Here is a 25,028-nt window from a genome sequence, read left to right as displayed (position 1 = left end):
ATCCATGGAATTACCTAATTGATAATAAGGCATTGGTTGTCTGCTAAGTTTAAAAAATAATTTCTGAGAATAATATAAAAATTGAGTTAGCATCATCTTTATAGATATTTTTTAATTACCTCTAATTTCTTGGCACAAGGTCCACTAACAAGCGCAACCACGCCATTGTCAGATACCTGAGCAAAGGGAAAAAGCAACACAGCACATAAATGGGAGATGATGGAAGTAAAATTTTCTAAAAATTATTAATCATTTAGATATAACTTTACTGCCTCTCATTCAGCAAATATGCGTTTTAGCCACACATATCTTCTACCCTTACTTAAAATAATTGATCAGAATGTGCCAAATTATGCTGCAATTATTTGACCACCAAAGCATGAAGTAGTCAACAATTTCAACAAAAATAATTATGTTCTTCTAATGAGTCATTGAAAATATATTAGGCAAACACAAACAACCTCTGTATTTCAAGTCTATATTTCATTTACCTGAGTAGCTGAAAAATCGACAGACTGCAGAAAAAAGCAGTTTTCTCCTAATGCATGTAAGGACACATCAGTAATACCTAAGCAGCCACCTAAATCAACAATCTTTAGCAGCCGGCAATTGCGTGCAAGAGCAAGGACTCCTTCATCAGTGAGACTGCAGCATCTTTTCAAAGAAGCTTCATGAAGGAATGAACAAGATGAAGCCACAGCTTTTATTCCTGGGGGAAAACACAATTATGTATCAATGAGCTATAAAGTATATACATGAGAAATGTAACTGATTTTCATTTTATTGATCACTAGTACTGATATGATGATATATCTACTTGTATGATAGCCCTTTTCAAAATAGTCCATCTGCGAGGATATACTTATTTTTCAGTGATGCCGTCATTATTTAAAAGTCTTTGGACTGTTTCAGGAATTCTCTACACAGTCTGTAGTATATTCTTCAGAATGTCTGCCATTTATGGTCAGCCTTTACTGTTTATGAGTAGAGAGCAGATTTGCTTTTAGGAAATAGCCAAGTCATTCAGAGCCATATTAGGTAATTAAATAGTAAATGAGTCTCCTTTTTGTTAAAACAAACATTTTAAAGTAATAAAGCCCATTTTCTTGTAGCCTCTGAAGAAAAACCAAAGTTAAATTGCCCAAATGTCTTAAATAATGTTTCCATGCTTATCCTTAGGAATCATACCTGTCTATGCATTCCCTCTTCTCTCTTTGACTCTGCCCTTTTCTACCACCATGCTCCTTATCTGTTAGCCTGGACCAATATTACTGAGGGTCAAGAAAAGAGAAGTCCTTAAATCTAATTAAACTGATGCAAATGCACGTTGGAGACTGGTACATGATAATGTGCCACATAAAAAAAAGAGTACTTCAAGATCCTGGGCCCTTCAGTCTGCTGGGGAAAGATACCTTTATGGGCAAAATACACAAAGCAGAAGATGATAAATTTATGTGTAGGGCATATGTTGTTCCATATCTTAAGAAAGAACTTCTGTTTTATTCATCATTGTACAGAATGAAAGTTCTGAGTTATTATTTGTATAAACATTTTAAAACTTATGTTTCTTTGCAATATTGTGAAAATCCTAACTTGCTAACTGAAATGATTGCAAAGTGTAGCCAATGACCCATAAAATTTTCCAGAAACTTAGTCAAGTAAGTCCTTCTTTCTTATAGTGAAGAAAAAGGTAAAAAATCCTATTTTGAAAAAAAAGGTAAAAATTCACTAATTAATGTAATAGTAACACTTTAAAATGCAGCTGTCTGGCTATATTTAAAAACTGCACTGTACAGACTGATAGGAGAGTGCCTACTAAATTTAATCTGATGATAACTTTCTGTTGTAATATTGTATCAAAAAAGCCTTAACAAAGTATGAACTGGTCATTTCTTGTTCCACTGTATCAGGCAAAATATTTAAAATATGGAGGTATCCATCCATGTTTATTTTAAATATGTCTAAAACGCAAGGTAGTGACTTACCCAGTGTATTTCTTAACTTTCAGCACTGGTCATAAGCAAGAATTCTAATCTGGATTCTTTATCTTAGTTTAAATATTTTTGTTGATAGTTTCTATTTCTTTGACATCTTCATACTTTCTTTTTTCCCCTTTTTTTTTTGCTCCTAAATTATACCAGATGGTGAATAGTAATCTACCAATTCATTCAGTGTTAATAAACATACCTTTTGTAGTTATAGAAACTCTGTTTTCTTTTGAGGAATTCAAATTTAATTTTTTCAGTTTTCTGCAGTTGCACAGGTGCAGCAGAGCAGTATCTGAAATATCACAGCTCTGGAGATCTAGAGTCTGGACTTCAGGATGTAAAATCTGCAATAAATACGTGATTTTGAAAAATTAACTTTTCCTATAAATACGAATGTTTATTCCATAGTCAGTGTTTTGGTGGTCCTAACAGACAACTGGAGGATGGAAAATACAGCAAAGAATATAGAAACATGTCTGTGTGGAGACAGATACATAAAGCAGGGAAAAAACAAGCCTATTTCCCACTGGACGTGCACCTTCTAGTGCCTCTAATGCCTTTATTGGAACAAACAGCACTGTTGAGAACCACGGCTGGGTAGAGTCAAGTCTCACTAGACCTGAGAAGTAGAAACAGCGTGGTGGAAGTGCTTACTCTCTTCCAGTAGTTCCTGCCTGTTACTAGCCATTCTAGCTACGCACCTCTTATATACCGAATGCTTATACAGTACCAGCACTGCTCATTTAGAACAGTACTAGTACTGTCCCTCCTTCATTCTTATTTTTGGGACCTAGTACAAACAAACCCAGTATTACTGAATATTCACTTGAGGGCAACAAGTAGCAGATCAATTTTAAAGCATTCTGAGCTCTCTCTCTGGAAGTATTTTTCTTTCCTTTTTTCCAAAATAGAAGTGGCTTTACTTTTCTGAATATAAAAGTAATGTATTATTATTGTGAAACATTCAGACAATTTGGAAAAATTATACCAATGATAAGAATAAGTATTTCTAAATTTATTGGACACTCACCAGTAAGGGTACTGAGTGTGCTATGTATACACTGTCACTTAATATTCTTTCTCTTGCTCTCTCTCTCACACACATGCACACATACACACACCCTTGAGAGACTGGTCATTGAATTTTATTAATGAGGGAATTGAGGCATCCAGAGCTTAAATAGCAACACAAACTACACAATCAAAAGAGGAGCAGAGCTAGGTCTTTCTCAATGCAAAGGCCATGTTTTTAACCCCTATAACTAAAATTACCCATAGTACCACTACCCAAAGAAAAATATTAGTTTTGATGTTTTTTGGGTTTAAAAAAAGTCTTTGAAGAAAAATGACATCAGATCATACATACTTATGAGCACTTCTTACAAAAATAATTGTGGTTGCATATTATTCCATAACTTATTAAATGCATCCTATACTGGCACTTAAGTTGAATATTTAGGCTGATTTAGAAAGCAATATAGTATAGTGATTAAAAATGTACTCTGGTCCTGGCTGGTTGGTTGGAGTGTCCTCCCATGTACCCAAGGGTCTCGGGTTTGATTTCCAGTCAGGGCACATACCCAGGTTGTGGGTTCCATCGGGGTTGGGGCACTTGTGACAGGCAACCGATCCATGTTTCTATCTCACACTGATGTTTCTCTCTCCCTCCCTCTCTCTTCCACTCTCTCTAAAATTAAAAGGAAAACAAAAACAAACAAACAAAAACAAACATGTACTCCGGAGGCAGACTGCCTGAGTTTAAACCCTACGAGTGTGATCAAGCTCTGTTTTTTTCTGTGCTTCACTATCCTAATTATTAAAACAGGGATAATATTTTGTGAGCAATAAAGGTACCTTGTTTATAATATATGCTGTATATAACTGTTAACTATTTATATTATTATAAATGACATTATGATGAGCATACTGTGTGCTTTCCCGATTATTTTCTTGAAACTAATACCAGAAGTAAATGATAATTATGAGAGGTGATAGAGATGCTGACTAACCCTATTGTAGTACTCATTTTGCAATAAATAAGTGTATCAAATCATCACATGCTTAACACTTTAAACCAGGGGTGGGGAACTTTTTTTCTCCCAAGGACCATTTGGATATTTATAACATTATTTGCTGGCCATGCAAAATTATCAACTTAAAAATTCGCTATGAAAAAAGCTCCTAGATTTACTGAATTTCGAGTCCCGCCTATGGTTGCATTGGCAGGGCCAGACCAAATAATAAGACCCGTGGGCCAGATGTTCCCCACCCCTCCTTTAAACTTACATGACATATGTCAATTAAACTAGAAAAAATACCAGAAGTAAAACTGTTGAGTCAATGGTAAGCAAAATTTTAGGGCTTTTGCCCTGCTGGGCGTGGCTCAGTGGTTGAGTATCTACCTAGGATCCAGGAGATCGAGGTTTGATTCTGGGTCAGGGCACATGCCCAGGTTGCGGGCTTGATCCCCAGTCGGGGGCGTGCAGGAGGCAGCCGATCAATGACTCTCTCACCATTGATGTTTTTCTCTCTCTCCCTTCTTCTCTCTGAAATCAATAAATATATATTTAAAAAAAAATTTTTAGGACTTTTGATAGTGCCAAACTGTCCTCCTAGGAGGCTTTTATCAATTTCCACTCATCTGCAGAGGATAAAAGGGACAGTTTCCCCCACTATTGCCAACCCTGGGTATTACTATTTTTTTAAGTCTCTGCCAAACTAAAAGACAAACTGTGACTTTTATATCTAATGAGGTTAAATATCCTTTTACATGTTATTGGTGATTTGTACTCCTTTCCTTTGAGTATTTTCTGATTCTTCTATTATAATACTTGTTTGTTTTGATTTTTCTTATTGGTTTGTGGGGATTCTTTATATTATTAAGATTAAAAAAGCCCATACACTTTCATACATATTGCAAATATTTTTCCTAGTTACTTGACTTTGCTTCTTTTCTCTTTTTGCCATAAAGAAGATCATATTTTAATATAACCAAATACATCAATCTTTTTCTTCTTGGTTTCTAACTTTGGTGTTTTGACCAAGAACTGCTTTATTTGGGGTCCTTAGGAATTAGACCCCCAGAACTGCAATTATGACAAAGAACTGCAAAGCAAAAAAAAGTTTTATTTGGGGTCCTTAGGAATTGCAATTCTGGAGCTACAAATTTGGGAAGAAATCCAACTGTGTCCTGGGGGTGGGGAGGGTTATAAAGACAGAAAGAGTGGCACTGACAAAGGGGATAATACAAGTTGTTTTAAAAGAGCTGTGATTAGTGCTGTCAAGCAGACTTACACTATGCTATCTGTACATGACTGTTGCTTTGTCTACTGCTAGGTGAAAATGTTATTTCTTATTAGAGAGTTCAGTGATGCAGAGCCAGTTCCTGGAACTGTATCAGCAGGATGAAGCCATTTGTGGTTTAGCCTAGTTCAAAAGTTCAGTTTCACATGGGGGGGTGGGGGTGTTAACTCAGCTTTCTGGAGTCCTTAGCCTCCATTTTAGGTTGTTCTCTTGACAATATCAACTCCATTTTTCTGTTTTTCTCTCACAGTTCTCTCTTTAGATAGATATCTTTCCTTAGAAAGCGTCGATGATAAGTCATTAAGAATCATCCCTGGACCATCACTGAAAAGGCAATATTGATCCCCATCACCAGGAAGGCTCATTCCTGGTATGTCATGTCCCATGTAGGAGAAAAAGTAGTTTCCTGAGTGTACTATAGGAGAGTTTATGGCCATATTTAAGCAACAGGGAGGCTTGCTAAAAGCTGAGCTAGGTCACATATTCTTCAGATCAAAAGTTCTTTGTAAAAGTGGTCTTAGTCAAGATTTATTTGTTGTAACATCTCTGGGCATTGGGCTACTATTATTACAGTAGTGGCTCTTAGTCATTGTTCAAGGCACCTAATAAGACAAGTGAGAACATGTAATTAGGCCTTTCAACCCAGACTCTGAGTGAAGTATTAAGTCCTATTTCTCCATATGCTGGATGATCATAATAGTTACCAATGCAGAAGACATTAAAGTCATCATACATGAGAGTAATTAATAGAACTGAGGTTTCTATATGTTTGGGTCAGGATTGAAAGATTAGCATGGGTTTGGTTGCTCCAAGTTTTTGAAATCTAAGAGATTTCATTTGTTTCCCACCAAATACCAGATTTTTTTTTATCTAGTCCCTAAGAGCGAGAGGACATCTGCTTTTCAGGATTGAGTGGGGTTATTTCCTGAATTTCCCCATATTAGAGAGACATTGTAAGAAGTAACACTGCAGTCACTTAAGACTCATTGGGATGTGAACTCATGGTCAGCTGAATCATACAAAAGACTGCAGTTATACATTTTTAAAGGGACAAAACCCCAGATTCTGCCTGAACTGTTTATATTTTCAAAACAGTTGACAAGTTATAAGTCCAGATTGTATTTATGGGCATTCCCTTGTAGGTTGGGAAGACCTTATAGATAGATTTGGCTACAGGAAGGTTAAATGTTCCATATGTCGTTAGGTTTTATAAGCTTTCAAGGCTTAAGGGCCAAGCCACTAATTCTGGTTCATCATGAATATAATTAGCTTGGGTACATATCAAACAGTCAGTTAAATTGACACTGTTAGATAATCGTTGGATAGTGGGAGCAAAAGAGTGTTGAAGAGCAAATAGGGTAGTCATTGCAGCAAGCAGACATAAGAATCTGAGTATGTTCATCTTGAAATTTAGACTAAAGAGCTAGAAAAAGGAAGACTATTTTATTAAGAGTTTTTTCAGGCAAAAATTAGGCAATGATAATATAATCAGTAAATGAAACAAAGGTGGTTAAAGGGAAGATGAAGTATAAGGGTTGCTAGGTGGAATCACGTATGACTGGCCTGGTCCAGGGTCTTGAGAGCGCTGTCTACATCAGGTGTCATCTGTTTTAAACCCAGAATGAAAATTCTAATGGTATCTTTGATTATTTAGAGATTTTCAGCTTACGACCTCCAATAGGCTAAGGGCCACTCAAGTGTGAGTGTCCTTTTTAAATGAGAAACATGAACCCATGAGTCAATACCCCTAAGTTTAATAGCACAAGATTTAGTAATACTTGATATGGCCCTCTCCATTGGGGGTGAAGGGCATCTTTATGGAGATGGCATTTCCAATAGACATAATCTCCAAGTTGGAGATAATGATGTTGTAGATCCTCTCCTGGGAGCACGCTATATAAATTTTGCTCTACCAACTGTTATTCTTAAGGGCCCGTATAAGTTCCTATAGTGGAGCAGGAGGTTTCCTTTTGGCAGTGTGGGTTCATGCATTCCTTGACCTAATTTCATGGGTCTGCCAGTAATAATTTCAAAAGGAGACAGTCTATGTTTGCTGAAAGGAGTAGATCTTAGGTTGAGCAATATCAAGGGAAGAGCCTTATGCCAAGGGAGATTAAAAGTCTCTATAAGTTTTGCATTTCGAGGTGTGGGTTGTTTTTTAACTTTATTGATTTTTTTAGAGAGAGAGGAAGGGAAAGAGAGAGAGAAACATCGATTTGTTGTTCCATTTATTCATTGGTTGATTCTGTCTGTGCCCTGAATGGGGATGGAACCCACAACCTTGGCGTCTTGGGACAATGATGTAATCAACTGAGCCACCTGGTCGGGATGTCATTTTGAACTTTGATTAGCCTGTTAGTCCATTCTACAAGACCAGAAAACTTGGGATGATAAACACACTGGAATGCTGCAAAACTGGCCAGATCTTACAAACACATTGTGTAATTTATTCTGTAAAAGAAGTTCCCTGGTCATTATGTTGTTCTGAGGGGATTCCCCAGGTGGGAAAGATCTTTCCTAGGAGTATGTTACATACTGCTGAGGCTGTGGCTCTGAGGCATGGGAATTCTTCCACCCAAAGAGAAAACATACAAATCATTACTAACCCGTTTATATTCTTGAGAAGGGGGCAACTAAATAGTCCATTAGCCACACCTCAAAGGGTTTAAAGGCAAAGGAGTTTTACAGAACTAAATGTTCTCTTTAGATAGCTTATGTTCTTTTTTGCTAGTTCTCAAGGAGGTGGAGGCTATATTCAAGGGATGCTTCTGAGGGTAAGCAGAGGAAGAGGTCCTTCATATAGAGTAATAGGGTGAACTGGGGTAAGGGAATTCTATACTGGCAATATCTGCCTTTAAAATGTGGGGAAAGTCAGACTTTCAGTGTCACCTTGAGACTGTCCAAGTATATTGTCCTTCCCATGTGAAAGCAAGTAAGAACTGGCTTTCAGGATCAACAGGGATGCTAAAAAAGAAAAAAAAGCACTACAAAGATTTACCAAAAGGGATTTACTTTTTCGTGGTATGGCTGACAGTAAGGTATAAAGTATGAGGGTTAGGCACAGTTGGGTGCCTACGTACGACCACATTATTTATGGCTCTTACATCTTTAACAAATCTCCATAGATCTTGACTAATGAAAGTCATTAGTTAGAAGCTTAAGATGTAAGAATATTTTGCCCTTTTTAAAAATGGAGCTGCCTTTTGACCCAGTGATTCCATGCCTAGGAATGTATCCTAAGAATCCTGAAACACTAATCGGAAAGAATATATGCACCCTGATGTTCATAGCAGCACAGTTTACAATAGCTAAGATCTGGAAACAGCCCAAGTGCCCATCAGGAGATGAGTGGATAAAAAAGCTGTGGGACATTTACACCATGGAATACTACGCAGCTGTAAAGAAGAAGAATCTCGTACACTTTGGGACAGTATGGATGGACCTGGAGAAAATTATGCTAAGTGAAATAAGCCAGGCAGAGAAAAACAAACATCACATGATCTCACTTATACGTGGAATCTAAAGAACTTAATAAACTGATGAACAGAATAGATTCAATGACATGGAAGCATAGATCAGACTGAGGAATGTCAGAGGGATGGAGGAGGGTGGGTGGGTGGAGGGGGAGAGAGTAACCAAAGAACTTAGATGCATATATGCACAACCCAAGGACATGGACAATGGTGGGGAGAGGGACTGGGGAGGATGATGGGACGGGGTGGAACGGGTCATTGGGGAGAAAAAGGGACATCTGTAATATTTTAAACAAAAATAAAATTTAAAAATTTTTTTAAAAAAGAATATTTTCCCCTTTTGAGAGAAAATATGGGTTTTGTGAGCTTCAAGAAAGGCTTGTCCTAGGAGATGAATAGGGACAGAGGAAACTAAAAGATATCAATGAGTTCCTTGGAAAGGTTCAAGTTGAAAAGGAATTGGAAGGGATTTGGAGCCAGTCATGGGCCAATCGGAAACTCCTACCATTTGTATGGTTTCAGTACTTAAAGGGAGAGAAATGGAGGCTGACAGGGTTAAAAACTGATAAAATAAGGTGGCTCCCATATCCACCAGGGCCCTAGTTTCTTCATTCCCAATAGATCAATTTTTCCTAAGGAATTAGTTAAAAGCATGGGAAAACCCCTTTTTGATCCTCAGAACCCTACTGCTAAGAAAACTTTGATCGAATCCCTGAGGGGGATTCACAAATTCTACAGGCTATAGGCCTTTTGAGCTCTAAATAATCTTTTTTGCAATAATTAAAACACCCCTTTAGCCCTGGCTGATGTGGCTCAGTTGGCTGGGCATCGTCCCATGCACCGAAGGGTTGCCTGTTCGATTCCTGGTGAGGGCACATGTCCAGGTTGCGGGTTCAATCCCTGGTAGGGGACATGAAGCAGGCAGCCTATCAATGTTACACACTCCCTCTCCCTTCCTCTAACAACAAAACACACACACACACAAAACCTTCAAATGGTCGTTTGCCTTGAGGACCTTGAAAGGCAGATTTAGCCATCAATTGTTGTAATTGTAGATTCATTACTCAGGTTGCCTGAATTTGGGCATTTAAGGCTTATGCAGCTTTCTTTCTGGTATGCTTTTATACAGCTCAGGAGAGTTGCTCAGCATAGTTTTCTAAATCATGCGTTTGCATGGTGGCCCAATTAAGTTGTAACTTTTTTAACCTGTTGTTCAAGTTCGCCTTGTAGACCCTCAACAAAGAATAAATTAAAAAGCACTGAGTTGTCTTCATTGACTTCATCTATGCTGGAATACAGTTTAAAACTTTTCAAATCTATCATAGTAATCAAAAACAGTTTCATCGCGTTTTTGAACATATTTTTACATTTTCTTCCAATCAATAACTCAAGGAAAAGCCTCAGGTATCTTTCCATGAAGCTGGTTAGCCAGCTTTCAGACTTCATTCATGGCTTCTTGTCCTAGATGGGAGAAGTCTTTCATAGGGTCTTTCCATGCACCTTGTTTCTATTCCCTAGCATGCCCTTCTCCTACTAGCATGTGGATAAGTGGACACAGGTCAGAGAACTCTGGCTCACATGTTTGGATAGTAAGCAGAAATTCTCTAGCAAACCCAGTGGGATCCTCTTTGGGATTAGGAAAAGTTTTAGTAATGGCATGGAGCTCAGCGTTAGTCCATGGGATATAAGAAATAAGGGTCTCTCATCCTGAGCCAGGCCCATCCAACGGCTTGACTTCAAATGGGGTGGTAAGAGCGGGGGAGGGGCACCTAATGGAGACTCAGTTGCTTCATTATAAAAAGGGAGATGAGTGAGTGAAGGATACGGAGGGAAAGGAAAGGCAGGAGGCAAAGGAGAGGATGGTATAGATAAGGAGACATCAGGAGGATATTTAGAAGTTTCTTCAAGTTGAGTAAGCCTCTGAGATAACTCAGAATTTGCTTTGGTTAATTTAGAATTTGTGTTTTGGAGAGAAGCAATTTTTGAATCATTTGTACATTTGGAGGTCTCAAAATGCCAATTAAAACATACTTCCTACAATGGCAATTTTCAGCCTTTTTCATCTCATGGCACACATAAAGTACTAAAATTCTTTGGCACATCAAAAAATATATTTTTTGTTGATATGACTAAAATAATAGGTATGATTTTGATTCATTTACACCCGATAGCTATTGTTGTATTGGCTGTTGGCATTTTTTATTTGACAATCTAAGGGAAAAGAGGTCAGTGCCCTGACTAAAATAGTCAGGTCTTCCATGTTTTAAAAATTCTTGTGGCACACCAGTTGAAAATTGCTGCCTTATAAGGTTGCTTAGTTTTGCAGTCTTTTCAATTGACGGTGCAAATAGATTAAAATAGGAATTTTAAAAGGGCCCCAAATTGGCCAGTTTAACTGTATTATCCCAGGTAATTATGGTTCAACAAGATAGAACTTTGCAAGATGACAGGGCCTGTAATTTCGTACATAGCTCCAGCACAAGTTCCAGAAGGTAGGTGTTCAGCAGCTGATCCCTTAAAAGTGAACTTCCCGCCAGGCTGGTATGGCTCAGTGCTTGAGCATCGACCCATGAACCAAGAGGTCACTGGATCGATTCCAGGTCAGGGCAGGAGGCAGCCAATTGATGCTTCTCTCTTTTACTGATGTTTCTCTCTCTCTATCCCTCTCCCTTCCTCTCTAAAATCAATAAAAACATATATATTTTTTAAAGTGAACCTCCCATTTTTTTAAAAGAGTAATTATTCACCAGATAGGCATTTTAAGTCCCATAGACACACACACACACACACAAAAGCCCACAAGAGAGGATGCCCAAATAGAGCCTGAACCTCAACCAAGGAGGGAGATTCCGATCCAGGATAACTTACCAAAATGATCTGGGACCACCAGGAAGACAACAGAGGGCAATGGACCCTTGTTGGTACCTAACTCAAATCCATGAAGGTACTGGAATGACAGGTAAGTCACTCTGAATCCCACTTTTTGACACCATGTAATGTCAATTAATTTTGACCAAGAACTGAAAAACAGCCCTAGCTGGTTTGCTCAGTGCTTAGAGCATCAGCCCGCTGACCGAAGGGTCCCATGTTGGATTCCAGCCAACGGCACATACCTCAGTTGCAGGCTCCATCCCTGGCCCCAATTGGGTGCGTGCAGGAGGCAACCAATTGATGTCTCTCTCTCACATCAATGTTTCTCTCTCTCTCCCCCTTCCACTCTCTCTCTGAAAAGGCATTGGAAAAAATATCCTCAGGGGAGAATAAAACAAACCAAACAAACAAAAAGAACTGAAAAGCAAACAGAAGCTTTATTTAGAGTCTTTAAAAATTGCAATTCTGGACACACAGATTTACGTAGAAACCCAACTGTGTTCTAAGGGGGAAAGAGAGTTTATAAAAACTGAAAAGGGGGGGTTTCCAAAAGGTTACGCAAGTTGTTTTGAAAGAGCTGTGATTGGTGCTGGCAAGTGGGCTTATATTGTGCTATACATAATTGATTGCTTGTGTCTATCGCTAAGTGAAAATTTTATTTCTTAATAGACAGTTCAGTGATACAGAGCCAGTTCCAGAAACTGTAGCAGGATGTAGCCATTTGTGGTTTAGCTCACTTTAAAAGTTCAACTTCATATAAAGGGGTTGTGTTAGCTCAGCTGCTTGGAGGCCTCCTGGCTCCATTTTAGATTGCTCTCTTGACATTATCAACTCCATTTTGCTGTTTTTCTTTCACAGTGCCATGTTAAAAAAGGCCTTCTCCATTCAGACTATAAAAAGAAAATATTTCAAAGAGAGCTATCCAAAGATGTGTGCCAATTTACAACAGAAGTTAGATCTCGTTTCATAAGCAGGACTCTTGTAAGGATGGGGGTTAGGGGAAGAGCACCAAGGAAAATCACACTTTTATTTTTTCTATCTCATTCATCCCCTTAGCCCATTTCTATTCAGGTGAAATTAAGCTTAAATGAATATTAAAGATTGCCATAAAAAATTTTAAATCACTGAAATATAGATTAAGTGGGGACGGTGGGGAAGGGAGGAAACTCACCAGTTTTCTGCAGTATTATGTTTCATCCGAGAGCCACACATAAATTATATATATCCACAGACCCATCAACAGTAAGAACTTGATATTACTCCACCTCCTTAGAGATAAGTAGACTACAACACTAAAATGCCTATGTTCAAATGCAAGCCAACATGAGGGAAATAAAGCATTAAAGGTGCATCAGGTTGATGTAGAAGAAACACTAAGACACACTGAAGCACAGTAACAATGTGAAGTCACAGGCACAGTCATATGCTGGAGTGCTACCATCAGAGTTTGTTTCCTTTTGATCACAGGCTTTGGGGAGAATGTGTGGTAAAGACATCAATTAGTACAGTAGTCCTCCCCATCTCCAGTTTCACTTTCCCTAGTTTCAGGTACCCGTGGTCAATCATGGTCCAAAAATATTGAATGGAAAATTCCAGAAATAAAGAATTCATAAGTTTTAAGTTGTGCGCCATCCTGAGTAGCATGATGAAATCTTTCACTGTCCTAGTCCATCCTGCCTGGGATGTGAATCATCCCTTTGTCAAGTGTATCCACACTGTATACCCTACCTGCCCATTAGTCACTCAGTAGCCATCTAAGTGATCGGATTGACTGTCATGGTATTGCAGTGCTTGTGTTCAAGTAACCCTTATTTTACTTAATAATGGCCTCAAAGTACAAGAGTAATGATGCTGGCAATTCAGATATGCCCAAGAGAAGCCATAAACGGCTTCCTTTAAGTGAAAAGGTATGTACATATAGGAAAAAACATAGTATATACAAGGTTCAGTACTATACACACTTTCAGGCATACCCTGGGAGTTTTGGAATGTATCCCCCACAGAGAGGGGGGACTACTGTAGTTTTAATCTCTGTAGACAGTGATGATGGCTGTAACCCCAGAGACTCACTTACCACCCCCCCACACACACACCCCACGTGACAGCAGGTGAAGCTGGGGCCCTACAGAGAAAGCAGGGAGGGGGCTTGGACAGTGACAACAACTTGACCCGCCCTGGGACACTCTCACGGTGTTAGCAGCCTACACACACACACACACACACACACGCACACGCACACGCACACGCACACGCACACACACACATACGCGCAGGACTTGGGAAAACTGTCTTAGGGATGGGAGGTAGGCCTGGGGAAGTTTTTTTTTCCAGTATCTTTCCTGTTTTGATTCTTCTCTGCCTTCTTTCTTTCCTCTCTTTTCTTCCTTTTTAAAAATATAAGCAAAGTTCTCTTAAAAAGACAAAAAACAAAACTGAGGCTCAATGTCAGAAAGAGTGGCAAAACCAGGATTTTTTTTTTAATTCTCATCCAAAGAGTGAGGATATTTTTTCCATTGATTTTTTTTTTTTTTAGAGAGTGGAAGGGAGGGTGGAGGGGAGGCTGAGAGAGAGACGAGAAAGAGAGAGAAACATCGATGTAACAGAGTTACAACAACTGGTTGCCTCCCACATGTGCCCTGACCTGGGGCGGGGATTGGACCTGCAACTGAGGTATGTGCCCTTGACTGGGAATCGATCCTGAGACCCTCTGGTCAGCAGGCCAACCCTCTAGCTACTGAGTCACACCGGCCAGGGCAAAGCCAGGATTTTAATTCAGGTGGGAGACCCTTACTATATGACTGCCTTAAAGAATAGCCAATTTTAGCTAGGTTGCAGGGAAAGGAATAAGTATAAATTAGTAGGAGTGAGGTATCCAGAAGAGAAGTGAGAATAGTTTAGAAGAGTGATTTTTTTTTTTTAATATTGGCACCTACTTTATTTTATTTTATTTTTTATATTCATCATCTTTATTGATCTCAGAGAGAGGAAAGGAAAGGGAGAGAGAGAAATAGAAACATCAATGATGAGAGAGTCACTGATCAGCTGCCTCCTGCATGCCCCCATCTGGGGATCGAGCCCGCAACCCAGGCATGTGCCCTCACGGGGAATCGAACCCCGATCGCCTGGATCCTAGGTCGATGCTCAACCGTTGAGCCACGCCCGGGCAGGCGAGAAGAGTGATTTTTAACTGCTGATTGTTATCCATGAATAGATAAAATCAATCTAGTAGGCTGCGATCAACATTTTTAAAGGAAATAAGACATAATAGAATAAAATAGATAATATCCAAGTGTACTGCACACAATACAGTGAGTTCTCACTTAACAACATTGATAAGTCCTATAACTTTAAGTCAAATGACATATACTGAAATCAATTTTATAGGCTAACTGATAAAAATAAGAGTAAAGTTCCTATGGCATCTCATCAACATTATAACAAAATGATGTTATTGGAGGACTTGCTGTATTGTTACAGGTAAGTACAGTTTGTGTACTAGAGTCACAATGTTACATATATTTCTTATCCTGGGCCTTTTTTTTCACTGTCTGTTTATTCACCTTGCATTAAACCTTTTCCAGCTTTATTGAAGTATAATTGATCAAAGAGTTTAAAACTTTTTGAAAACATGGAGATCAAGGGTGCTGGTACTATGAAGACAAGGGAAGTAACTGAAAGAATGGTAGAAGATGTTTTAGGACTATTACACGTGAACATTTTGGTTATCTCGAGAGAAAAAGAACCCTGATGGTTTATTATATTTTAAAATTATTATTAATCCTACTATATACCATTGCTCTAGAACTCTGAAACCATACCAAAACAATAAAATATAATATGCTTGTTTTATAGTTGTACATACTCTTACCTCACTTATATTTGAATCTGTTATCTGTCCCTGCAGGCTCATCATTCTAATCAGTCTATCTTTTATGTTGGGAGGCAAAGGCTTAATGTCTGTGATATATCTGGAAATATTCTTCGTGAAGCACCAAAGGCATCTGAAATACAAATGTAATATGGTAAATTATACTGTATCAGTATTGATTCTTAGTATTTATTTAATGCTGTTTGTTAGCACTTAGTCCTTTCATAAAGAGAGTACATTTTTAAAATTTTATTTTTCAATTACAGTTTACATTTAATATTATTCTGTATTAATTTCAGCTGTACAGCATAGTGGTTAAACAATCATATACTTTACAAAGTGTTCCCCCTAATATTTCCAGTACCCACCTGGCACCATATATAGCTGTTACAACATTGCTGAAGAGGGTGTACATTTTATATTAATATTTACAACTTAAGCTTCAGAAGATTCAAATGCTTAGTCTGTGCTCAGTAACGACCAAGCCATTCTTCCTCTTAGAAGTGATTTTTAACTGCTGTGATTTTTAACCTTTTTTCTTGCATGCCTCATTTGCTAAAATGCATTCTGTATGATCAAAAAAAGTGTTTTTTCTAAGTCAGTCTCTCTAAATCCTAAGACATTTCAGTCCCATAGTCCTAAGTAAGGGCCTTCTAATTGACAAGTTTTATCTGTTAACCATCAAACCTGTATTCACTATTTTTCTTAAAAATTATGCAGGTAATGAAATCACTAGAGGAAACTATAATCACAAAGATTCCACAAATAGTACAAATCATAGAGAAAACAAACTTAGTGCCAGGACTGTATATGCTTAAAACCAGAGTTATCACAGCAGGCAACAACCAAGACCCATATGACCAACATATGCACATGCAGCCTGAAATTCCAACTATCTGAGAAACTCATACTTTAAACAAATAAATATAAATCTTATTTAATTTCCACCTACAAATACCCCCATGTATACATAATTTTACATTCATGGGTAAATGTGGTCACTCACTTGAATTTTTTTAGCACAATTTTTATTTTTTATTTTTTTCTTCTGGTGGCATCTGCCTTTCACTATCCTTTCCCTTTTCATTAGTTTAATTCTTCATGCCTAGTGTCTGCCCTTTCATATTTTTCTCTGTGCTTGTACACACACATATACTCACATATACACTTAAAGGGTGAGAGGACTAGTTTCATAAAATGGCAGCATTCTATACTCACTTTTCTACCTTATCTTATTTAATATCGTATGAAATTCTTTAAAGTGTCAAGTATAGTTTTGTTGCTGTTTTAATACTCACCTGAGGATATTTTTTCCATTGCTTTTCAGAGAGAGTAGAAGGGAGGGAGGGAAGGAGAGAAGAAGAGTGTGTGGGGGGGGGAACACTGATGTGAGAGAGACACATCGATTGGTTGCCTCCTGCATGCGCCCTAACCAGGGCCTGGGATTGAACCTGTAACTGAGGTATGTGCCTTTGACTGGACTCGAACCCGAGACTCTGAAGTCCCCAGGCCAACGTTCTAACCACTGAGCAAAACTGGCTAGGGCTCAAGTACAGTTTTAATTCTCCTTTAATAGCTATCTGTTAGTGTGGATGATTTACTTTGTCATTCTCCTATTGATAAGCATTCCACTGTTTCTAGAATATGTTAACATATATTGTCAGACTGTTTTCCAGGAAGCCTGTAATACCTGGTATTTCTATCAGTATTGGAGGGTTCCTTTCCCTCTACATCCCTCAAGCAGTAGGTATTACTGTTCATTTTATTTATTTATTTTACCATTTATTTTCATTATCTCCATTTCCCAATCCCATCCTCCATCACTCCAGGAAACCATTCTAATGTCTACTGTGCATCTCTTTTTATTGTATTTGTCCTTTACACACGATTGCTGTATGCATGTCTTTCTAACTTATGTATATGGTATTTGTCATAGATTTGTTTAGTTTTTCACTCAGCACTATGGTTTTTAAAAAATATATGTTTTTATTGATTTTAGAGAGAGAAGAAGGGAGGAGAGATAGAAAACATCGATGTATCGAATCGATCGGCTGCCTCCTGCTCGCCCCCTGCTAGGGATCTTGCCCGAAAACCAGGCATCAAATGGGGGAATTCTTGGTACATGGTCGACACTCAACCACAGAGCCAAGCTGGCCAGGCAAGATATACCTACTTTTAAATGTTGGAAGATCTTAATGGGTGAAAAGTAGTATCTCATTATTACTCTAATTTGTATTTCTCTAATTACTAGTAAACAACATTTTTTCATGAATTTTCTGGCTGTCTAGATATACTATTCTCTAAACTGTCTATTCATAGCCTTTGTCCATTTTGCTATTTTTTTACTTAAATTTGTAAGAGTTGTTTTTGCGGTCAAATACATGACTGATTTTGTATATGCTCTATAAATATTCAGACAATGTATATTCTCTATTTGAGAGATGCAATGTTCTCTCTCTCTGTATTTTATATATATGTGTCTAAATAGCTCTGTGAATATATTATGTGAATATATGATTGCTTATTGATAGTATTATTTAATTCTTGTTATTTTTTTCTTCTAAATCTGTAGAATTCTTAGTTTACAATACTTGTATTTTGAAAGTTTTCCTTTCATCTGTACTAGTTTTTGCTAATTTATATGCTTACTGTTTTAAAATAAAGTTTTTCAAAAACACAGGAAAATAAAAGAGAATGATATAAATTCATGTACCCAAAACCTAGAAGTTTAAAATGCTACTATTGTATCATATCAGATATCCTTCTTAAAACATAAAACATTTCAGATACAATTAAAGCCTCCTTTGAACACTTAATCAGGCTTACTCTCTTTACTTCCCTTTCAGAGGCAACTACTATCCTAACGTTTTTATTTATTTATTTATTTTTAATGTATAATTTTTATTTTTGTTTAAAATATTACAGATGTCTATCCTAAAGTTTTTAAAAGTTTCTGTATATGATTTTATTATACTTTTAATACTAAAGTAAATCCACAAGTAACATAGAGTACTTTATTAAATGTAGTGTATGGAGTTTCTACTATGACTGAATTTGTCAACTGTCCAGGTACTCGTGACAATTTTTTTTAAGAAGACTATGATGTTAGTTGTAAATTCATGATCATTCTACTTTTTGGTGAAATAGTCCTTTTATTATTAAGTCGTGTTTTTCTCTACCCATATTAATGTTTTTCACTTAAGATTCTATTCAGTCTGGCTTTAACATTGCTCTACCATCTTTGACTTCTTTTGTTAATATGTTTGCAAGAGTCATCTGTGTTGATGCAGATAGCTATATTTTGTTCATTTTGATTTTCAGTTTGTTCATGTCCATTTTCACTCCTGCATAATATTCCACCATCTGAACAACTTATTCTACTGTTGTTGCACAGTTGGGTAGTTTATAATTTTTTACTATTCTTAATATTTATATGAATACTGTTGGACATGTCTTCCTGTGCACATGTACCTGTGTTTTCAATTGAATATATATCTAGGAGTGGACATGCTGGCTCACGGGGTATACATATGTTAACTTAATGCCACACAGTTTTCCAAAGTGTTTATACTAATTACAATCTTACCATCAGTTGATGAGAGTTCCTGGAATCCACATCCTTGACACTTGGCATTGCCATTTTTTTTAATTTTAGCCAGTTTAGCGAGTGTATAGTAGCAATGCATTGTGGCTTTAAATTACAATACCTGATTATTAATTTGAGTGCATTTTCATTTCTTTATTGAGCAGTTGGATGGTCTCTTATGGAGTATCTATTTATGTATCTTGCCCAGTTTTCTTTTGGGTTGACTGTTTTACTTGCTGATATGTAGGAATTCCTCTTATATTCTAGACATGTACCTTCTATTGGTTATAAATGTTGCAAATATATCTCCCATTCTGTGGATTGCCTTTTCACTCTCTTAATCATGTTTTCTGCTGAACAAAAATACATCCTAACGAAGTTCACTACATCAGTGTTTTCTTTATACGTATTTTTTGGTGTCTGTTTATGAGCTCTTACACTGTCCTAAGTTCATGAAGACATTCTCCTATGTTTTCTTCTAGAAATGGCCTTCCTAAAAATAATATAAGATAATCACTTTTAACCAGTCCCCTGCTGTCTGAAAACTCCCATGATAACCACCATCCTAAAGGTTAAGCAACTCCCTCCGTCTCACTTTATAAGCCATCCTAACCACATGCCTCTGAGCTACTGTCTCACTCAATAAAATATTCATATCAAGTAAAGCTCTCTGAAATGTCTTTTGACACTAAGTATCCTTCTAAGGGCTTTAGAGTTAAGTTTATCCCTCACTACAGCTCCACGACACAGGTACTGTTACGCTAATTCTATAGATAAGCACTGGGCACAGAGAGAGGCTGTTCCTCTCCCACGGCCACACAGCTGGGAAAGGCAGAGATGCACCCAGGTATCTCACGCTGCCTCAAAGAATCAATATTTATCCCGGTTACAGGCACTGCGTGGAACTTGGCTGAAGGCTTTGGACAGCCCATCTAGTGTTTTGTTCAACCGCGCTTCAGCCCCCGTCACAGGCAGGCCCCTGCCAGGAACTACCGGGGCGCCGAGCTGTGAAGGCTGGCTGAGGATTCGGACACCACCTGGGACGCCCAGGCCAGAGGCCGGAGGGGCCGCCCTGCCCAGCCGCCCGCTTGGGCACAACGGTCTTCACCGAGGAGACGACAAACCAGGCACCCAGGAGGAGAAACACCAGCTGGGCCTCTACGTTGGTCCGGGGATGGAAAGGGGGCGGGAGGGAGAGCAGCGCCAAACTGGGCCGGGGCGAAGAAGAGGCGGGGACAGGGTGCACTCACAGATCCAGGAGCTGACTGACCGGCTCCGGGTGGAGCATCGCGGCGGCCCTCCAGAGCCTCTTCCGCAGTCCCAGGGCCGCCGAACCCAGCCAGAGACCGTCCTCCAACTCCTGCTCTCCACACAATGCGTAGGACCTCGTGACGTCACGCGGTCGCTTCCGAAGACTGGGACGGCGCCACGCTCGGGACTGAAAGGCGAAGAGAGAACCCTTGGGATGGAGTCTTTGAGAGCTTCGCGGCGGGGGCTGGAGTCATAAAATGTAGAGGAGCCCTAAACTCGCGTGAGGCACTATGGGAGTTGTAGTTCTTCCGCCTCGCGTGCTCCAGCTGCGGGCGGTTTCCGCGGGAGTTCCAGCCCCGCGCGCAGCCTAGCTCGGCGCACCTCTTGCCGCGCGTCGCCGAGGGGTTGCTGCTCTTACTACAGCGAAGCATTTGGTGCTGGGCCGTGCGTTTGGCGGTGCGCGCCGGAGGCTCCCCTCCTGTTAGACCGAGCGTTTTAGAGGAGCTGGGGGTCACTGCTGTTTACTGAGCGCTTGCGCTTCGTGCCTTCAGTCATTAACCATATTCACTTAATCCTGTCAAGTTGGAATTATTGAGCCTTGTTTTACAGATGAGGACATTACATGCCAACAAAAAAAGTTCCGAAAGAATTTCATCACGGAGGAGGGGGTTTTATATTCAAATCAGAAAAGATTCTACAGTAAGGAGGCTTTGGCTAGAAATAAATGACAGAGAATTACTAAAGGATCCTCGGATACTCAAGTCAGAAACACAACTAGGCACTACCCACAGTGTTGCGAAAAAGAAAAGCTGAGTTTTTGTTTTCAGTTTTTTAAAATTATAATTGGCATAGGGTATTCTATTAGTTTCAGGTGTGCAGCATAGTGATTTGACATGTCTGGACCTTATGATGCGATCACCACTTTAAGTCTGTAACCATCTGTCACTGTGCCAAGTTATTGCAATCTTAAGCTGAGAGTTTTTATAATAAAAAGTCACATTCTTGAGAAGAATCAGCCCTGCATTCTCAGCCTTTGGATTAGTTCAAGATGGTAATCAGCCAGATGCCAGGTGGTCTGGAGCCGTAACATTCTTTCTAGTTGTTCAGAAGGTTCCAACGTCAGTGGGGCCTGCGGGCGCCTGACAAGCTCGGGGGACGCCTGCGGGCCTCAAGCCCAGAAATGGAAGGTGACCACACAGCGTGGTCTGAACGTAAAAATTCCTAACTCAGAGCGGGCCAAGGTGGGTAGTCAGGTCTCAGGCCTGTAGCTTCCTTGACAAAGGTCAGTCTTTACCTTTGGAATTGTCTATTGTCTTTGTGTATCTAAGATAACATACCTTTGAAATGTCAGTTTGTTTTTCCAGACCTCTGGAAGAAGGCACCTGGGGCACCAGAGCATGAGACCACAGACTCCCTCATTGTTATCTTATCCCCCTGCATGCCATCGCTGTGTGCTGTAAATGTTAATTATTAACTATCCTGTACCCACCCATGTAAAAGAAGTATGTGTCTCTATATGTTTTGTTTTTTAGCCAATCTCAGAGATTTAGCTATTTTGCTTTCTCCTGCCTCCCTAATCTATAACAGATGAATTTCATGTAACCCTCCTTATGGCTTCTCCTTTGAGTCTAACATATAAAATAAGCTGCAAAAGTGCTATTCTCTGGAGCATTTTCTCAATCTGTTGAGATTCTACTTCCCAGCAATTGTCAGTCTGGTTCAAATAAACTCTTATAAGACTTTTTCTTAAACTGGATATTCTTTCATCAATAATATATATATTTATCTCTGGGCACAACGGGAAAGTTCATATATTTAAGTTCCCAGGCTAGTTAAAGACAGACCAGGATTGTTTTGTCATACCTCAACCTACTTGATTTAAAAATTTAGCAACTTGACCAGAGTGATTCCATTTTATTTTTTTACTCTTTCCTCATAAAGAAGGGGCACCTTTCTCCAAGTGGAATTATCTCTCCTTGGATATGCTGCAGAGTAAATGCTACTTTTTAGTGCTTTTTCATTCTTCCATGTAGATTAACTTGTTGTTTATATTACTGACTTCCCTTTGTAAGCTCTTGAAAGTTGGAACCCAGTCTTGTTCATCTCGTCAGGGTGCTGCTCATTCATCAACACATATTTATGAAGCACTGAAGGAGGTCAGGGATTGTGCTGGGTGCTGAGGATTCAGTGGTGAACACTTGCACCAGACAAGTAAAACGACAATCCAAATAACTGTTAAATGCTATGACGCATCCACGAAGGGGTGGGCCAAGCAGGTCAAAGAGAAAAGGGTGATCTGTTAGGGATTTCAAATTGTTTGGGGTGGCTACAGCAGAGAGGAGTGAGAGAGGAGTGTAGAGCAGGGGTTGGAAAACTTTTTCTATAAACAGCCAGATAGTAAATATTTTAGAATTTGTAGGCCATACTGGCTTAGTCACAACTATTCAACTTGTATCTCAAAAGTAGCCATAGACAGTATGAACAGAAGGGACCATGTTCCAATAAAACTTTATTAAAGGACACAGGAGTTTGAATTTCATAGTTTTCAGTGTCATGGAATGAAGAATTCGATGATCTTTTGATGTCTTTCAACAATTTAAAAATGTAAAAACCTGAAATTGTATAAAAATAAGTAGTGGGCTGGATTTGGCTGGCTGGTGCTTTGCCCTCTCCTGATTAGAAAGCTAAAATGGGGTCTGATGGTGTGTGTTATGTAAAAACAATTTAGGTTTTGTTTGGAGGACTTTGGACAGAGTCATAGGTTTTAAGCAAGGACAGAGCATGCATAGGAAAGATGAGTTTTAGAAAGAAATCTAAAGGTGTTCAGTGGTGAGCGAATTGTAGAGGTCACAGGTGGAGGCTCAGAGCCCCCATGGGAGTCTTTTGATGATATCTTAAGCTAAAGTAATAGCAGTGGAATGGACAGACAGATTCAAGAGGTAATGGAGGTAGAAGTGATAGAATTTAGAGATTGACTGGGGTTGGGGTTAGGGTAGGGGAAAGTGAAGAGTCAAGGCTAATTTCTAGGTTTTGGGTTTGGAGAATTAAGTAGCATATGGTGGTGCTATGTATTGAGCTGAGAGGGTTAAAGGGTTTTTTCTGAAGAGGAAATTTTAAATTTTGGACATGGATATTGAAGTGTCTGGAAAATATAGGCTTGGAGCTATAGAGCTGGAAATTGTACTGATTTGCTTTTAAAAAGAGGTCAAATAGCAGTGACAGTACATGCATTTACTTATGAATACAGTCACTTTTTGAAAGAATCCTCTGTTGCTCTGGGAGCTAATTAGACCTTGGAAGACCATGGAAGACCTTGACAGAGCAGATAAGGGCAGGAGTTCATGGTCCTTCCTATCCGTTGAGTGCTGCCCAGCTGCCCATCTAGGTCTTCCCACTGATTACTTGGTTTTTCAAGACCAAGAAAATGCAGGTCACTGCCCCAGTAATATGAGGTATTCAGCTTTAGATGCCTGTATTTTTCTAGGTAATCAGAAAATAATCACAGCTGTTTTTTGTTTTTTAAGAAAATATCAGTTATATAACAAGGTAAGCCCTAGTTATTTTTAGCCAATTATTTCAAAGGTCAAAGATGTGTAAGCCCTCATGGTATCACACTTAGAACTATTTTTACAACAATTTCCTGCAGATTTTAGGGCCAGCAGTATCTATACACCAGCCTCTCAGATACTTAGCATAACTGTTTCAAGGATTTATTTTGAGTCTCTTGCCACTTAATAAGATAGGTCTGAGGTATGCTGTGGCTGCCTTAACATACTCATTCCATTCCTTATTTTAGAGCAGCCATGTAGTTTGGGGAACTGACCCCATCTTCAGAGGTGGGTCTAGATTAAGCTAATCAGTGATTGCCGCAGCGATGGAGTCAGGGATTGGCAGGCCTAAATCAATCAGGAAGTCATGATATTTCCTCAGCCACCAGGATGGGTTAAAGAATGAGCACCTGGGCAATGGGACCCATTTGGGGCCAATAATAAGCATGAAAAGTTCTCATGAAGATTTCTAGGAAAGAAGTTTCCTCGAATTTATGACAATGCTTTGTGAAGCAACACACTGTCTTTTCTCAGCATCGTCATGTTGAATGGAGTTAAATGGAGGAAGACAGAGAATTCCAGGAGAACAGCCACGATACTGACTGAACTATGCCTGAACACCACCCCTCCTCTCTACTGTCAAATGACAAAAATAAAACAGTTCAGCAACAAGTTTGATGTCCTCTGTTCAAGGGAAAACAATACATGGACTGGGGAAAACAATACAAAACAAAACAATACAGTGCCTCGCAAGCAGTGGAGCACTCTTCCCATGGGATGTTTGGGCAAGAGCAAGATTTATAGAATAAAGTAGCAACAAAGAACCGGCATGACTGGCTAGGAGGTTGGGAATTTCCACATAAGGCCAGCAGGTCAATCAGGTAATAAGCAAAGAGTATTTGACTTAAGTTGATAGGCTGGAGTTGCATGTCTCAGATTTAGAAAGTCATTACAGATTCTTGGCACTTGGGGACTGGCTGGCTGAATATACTGTGGCTCTGGTCAAGCAGAACATTTACATGAACATGAAAGTTATCTAAGTTTGGTTTGCTGCATGGCACCCTGGGCAGGAGCAGCTCCATCGTGGACCTAGAAATGCATTTCAACACTACTTTCTGTTACATAATTCAGTTAATCCTC

At 39.1% G+C, this 25,028-nt stretch overlaps 1 protein-coding gene across 1 annotated transcript in view; it reads right to left on the bottom strand.

Annotated features, from left to right (window-relative positions):
- The window catches only part of AMN1 (antagonist of mitotic exit network 1 homolog), a 46,555-nt gene extending 26,062 nt beyond the window's left edge, over positions 1-20,493 (bottom strand). Inside the window, exons 1-5 of the mRNA XM_081129793.1 lie at positions 20,340-20,493; positions 15,504-15,636; positions 2,188-2,332; positions 492-709; positions 120-176 (exon numbers count right to left, since the gene is read on the bottom strand). Coding sequence (XP_080985919.1) covers positions 120-176; positions 492-709; positions 2,188-2,332; positions 15,504-15,636; positions 20,340-20,377 — 591 coding nt within the window. The 5' untranslated portion in view covers positions 20,378-20,493. The remainder of the gene's footprint in view (positions 1-119; positions 177-491; positions 710-2,187; positions 2,333-15,503; positions 15,637-20,339) is intronic.
- Positions 20,494-25,028: the final 4,535 nt, after the last annotated feature.

This window comes from Miniopterus schreibersii (genome assembly GCF_964146895.1).
Source record: "Miniopterus schreibersii genome assembly, chromosome: 2".
Lineage (NCBI taxonomy): Eukaryota > Metazoa > Chordata > Mammalia > Chiroptera > Miniopteridae > Miniopterus > Miniopterus schreibersii.
The sequence above is the reverse complement of the archived record's forward strand: the minus strand, read 5'-3'. Positions and strand labels throughout refer to the sequence as shown.